The sequence below is a fragment of the Myotis brandtii genome, unplaced genomic scaffold (genome assembly GCF_000412655.1).
Source record: "Myotis brandtii unplaced genomic scaffold, ASM41265v1 scaffold2806, whole genome shotgun sequence".
NCBI lineage: Eukaryota > Metazoa > Chordata > Mammalia > Chiroptera > Vespertilionidae > Myotis > Myotis brandtii.
The window spans coordinates 1-3,512 of NW_005360708.1; the positions used below are offsets into that span (position 1 = coordinate 1).

The 3,512-nt window shown below is 46.4% G+C and overlaps 1 protein-coding gene across 1 annotated transcript; it reads right to left on the reverse strand.

The window, feature by feature from the left end:
* Positions 1–2,622: 2,622 nt before the first annotated feature.
* LOC102263109 (protein p13 MTCP-1) lies at positions 2,623–2,961 on the reverse strand. Its single transcript, XM_005868973.1, has one exon. The coding sequence runs from the start codon at positions 2,959–2,961 to the stop codon at positions 2,623–2,625; it is 339 nt and encodes a 112-aa protein (XP_005869035.1).
* Positions 2,962–3,512: the final 551 nt, after the last annotated feature.

The following is a 3,512-nucleotide window of genomic DNA, read 5'->3' on the forward strand; positions in this document are numbered from 1 at the left end:
GGGGGCGGGGCTTGAGAAGTTCTCTACATGCCGACAGTCACAGTCCAATCTGATAAGGATCTTGCAAGTTGTCAGGTGTCGGTCCAGGGTGGTTCATCCTAGACTCTGTCCTCCTGGTTCTAATGTTGAAGGTCATCAAATCTTTCAGAACTGGGAAGGTCAGAGTTCATATCTTGTAAAAATATTTCCTAGGATTCTTATACAAACATGCTGTTTATCTACATGATTCATTTTAGTCATAGTCTGTATTTACAGGAACAATGTGGAAAGAACGGTGAGGTGAATTGTAATTCCCATGAATTACATGAATTCATGTAATTACTGTGACATGAATGCTGAGATGCTACATTCTTCTTCAAGGCATTTCCTCCCTTTGAAAAAGTCAAATAGGCCATAGCCGGTTTGGCTCAGTGGATAGAGTATCGGCCTGCGAACTGAAGGGTCCCTGGTTTGATTCTCAGTCAAGGGCACATGCCCAGGTTGTGAGCTTGATCCACAGTGAGGGACATGCAGGAGGCAGCCTATCCATGTTTCTCTCATCATGGATGTTTCTAACTCTCTCCTTCTCCCTTCCTCTCTGAGATCAATGAAAATATATTTGAAAAAAAAAGGCCGACACTCTATCCACTGAGCCAAACCAGCTCTGGCTCTAGGTCGTGTTTAAATGACTACCCACCTGGTATGTTAAATCAAAAAAAATAATAAACTATTTTAAAACAATGTTCATTCAATCTGAACTCAACACTTGCTTAATATTTTTTTAAATGTTTTTATTGACTCAGGAGGACAGAAAAACTGAGAGGGAGGGAAACATCCATGATGAGAGAGAATCACGGATTGGCCGCCTCCCACACGCCCCCTAATGGAGACCGAGCACGCTACCCAGGCATGGTCCCTTGACCGGGAATCGAAGCGTGACCTCCTGGTTGATAGGTCCACACTCAGCCACTGAGCCACGCCTGCTGGACCAGAAGTGCAATATTTTGAATATGAGAAACACACCTAGGAAACACATCCCTCACGCTCCCCAGTCCTCAGCCTTAAAGGTCTCAATTTGCATTTGCAAACACTTTCCTGCCAGAGGAGAATTTAATCAGCAGTCAGTGATCTCTTTAATGCAACCATGCATGCCCTGAAATTGATTTCTGGGGCTCCCTCCACTTCCCTCCCCAGCCGCCTCTCTCTGCTGCAATGCTAAATGAATTTTATTATCGCTGGGCTTTGTTTGGGGCTGTTTAGTGATAAACACACCTAAAAACCCAAATGCATCCAGAGGTAGATGCTAACGCCATACACAGAGCCAACTCGAGCCTACAGGAGACGAGCCCTGTCACCCCTCGTAATTCCTCAAAGGAAAGAAATGATCAGCATAAAACACCCATAATCCCCCAAATATTCGTTCTGTTTTTGGAGAGGGTAGTATTGGTTGACGAACCTCAGGAGATCAAACTATGAGAACGCTGGTCATTGAAATGAGAACTATTTCCAGTGATGTCTTCAAGCCTTGTCTTCCAGAGCTGGGCTAATATTTTCAAGCTTATGTTTTTTTCCTTTTTCTTTTTCTTTCTCTGTTTAATATATTTTTACTAGAGGCCCGGTGCATGAATTCATGCACCAGTGTGGTGCTTCCGCCTGGCCGGTGGGGATCGGCCAAAACAGGCTCTCTGACATCCCCCGAGGAGTCCCAGATTGCGAGAGGGCACAGGCCAGGCCAAGGGACTGCACCTGTGCCCCATTAAGTCTGGGGAGGGAAACAGGAGGTTGGCCAGCTGGGGAGGGACCATGGGAGGGCTCCAGGGCATGTCCAGCCTTTCTCACTCAGTCCTGATCAGCCAGACCCCAGCAAAAAGCTGACCTTCAAGTCTGAATGTCTTGTCCCTGGTGGTCAATGCATATCATAGTGAACAGTTGAGCAACCTTAGTATATCATTTGCATATTATGCTTTGATTGGTTGAACAGATGACCGGTCGACTGGACACTTAGCAAATTTGGCTTTTATTATATAGGATTGATTTCATACAGGAAGGGAGCGAGAAACATCAATGATGAAAGAGAATCATACACCGGGTGCCTCCTGCACGCCCCCTACTGGCGATCGAGCCCACAACCACAGCATGTACCCTTGACCAGAATTGAACCTGGGACCTTCCAGATTCCACAGTCCAACCCTCTATCCACTGAGAAAAACAAGCTAGGGCTCATTGGTTAATTCTTGTCTGTGCCCTGACGAGGAATCGAACCGTGACCTCCAGGTTCATAGGTCGTCCCTCAACCACTGAGAAACACCAGCTTGGCTCAAAATGCTTTTATTGATTTGAGAGAGAGGAGGAGACACAGAGAGAGACAGAGAGACAAAGAAACAGAAAGAGAGAGAGAAAGGAGGAGGAGGAGGAGGAGGAGGAGGAGGAGGAGGAGGAGAAGAAGAAGAAGAAGAACAACAACAACAACAACAAGAACAAGAACAACAACAGAGAGAGACATAAATGTGCCTTCACACCCAGAGGATGGCAGGTAGAACAATAGAGCTTATTAAAAAGGTGAACAGAACTATACATGTCCCACCAGTGGGCCAGCAGGACTGGGGCTCAGGTTGACAAGAGCCAGGTACCCCATCACATGTCCTAAGAGTCGTCCATCAGCTCAAGGATCATTTTCTCCATGTCATCCTCCATGACATGGTGCACAATGCGCCAGAACCGGCCCATGGAGTCCACGTACTGGCTTCCAAGGTGGAGCGTCCACATCGAAGGCATGGTGCTCGAGGTCAGCAGGCTGGTGGTGATTCCGTTATGCCCAATGGGGTAGTCGCCCTGGCGCAACTGTACTTGCAGGTCACCTCCTGTGTCCATGACAACATGCAGCCATGTGCGCTGGTTCTCGTCTTCATAAACCGAGGGTCCACGGATTCTCAGGTAGATGGGGTGCGAGGTGAGGGGCACGTTCAATGGGAGCTCGGCCATGACCCCTCCGTGGTACAAGGAGCAACAACCACAGCTTTTCTGAGCCTCTCACTACTTCAGTCCTGTTATCGAAAGACAGGGGATGGGGTCTCCAAACGCATTTTACCTCGGCTTTTATCTTTATGGTTTCTACAGTTGTTTGTGGTTGCCTTTGGTTTATTTTGCAAATTTATAAATCTCAACTTTTCTTTCTCTTTAGCTATAGATCTCTCTTCTCAAACAACCTGTACAAAACGTACGTCATGTAAAATATGACTCTATGAAGGTAACATGGTCCTATAGAATTTTAAAAACATTTTTTACATGACAGTTAACATAGAACATTAGGTTCATTTCAGGGGTACACCCCAATGATTAGACATTATAAAATGGACTAAGAAATCATGCAATTAATCTCATGCCCATCTGACACCATACTCAGTTATAATATTACTAGAGGCGCAGTGCACAAAATCTATGCACTCTGGGGGGTCCCTCAGACAATCCTGCGGCCTCTCCCAGTCCTGTACCCCTTGAGGAATGTCCAAGTGATGGCTTAGCCCCTCTTTAGT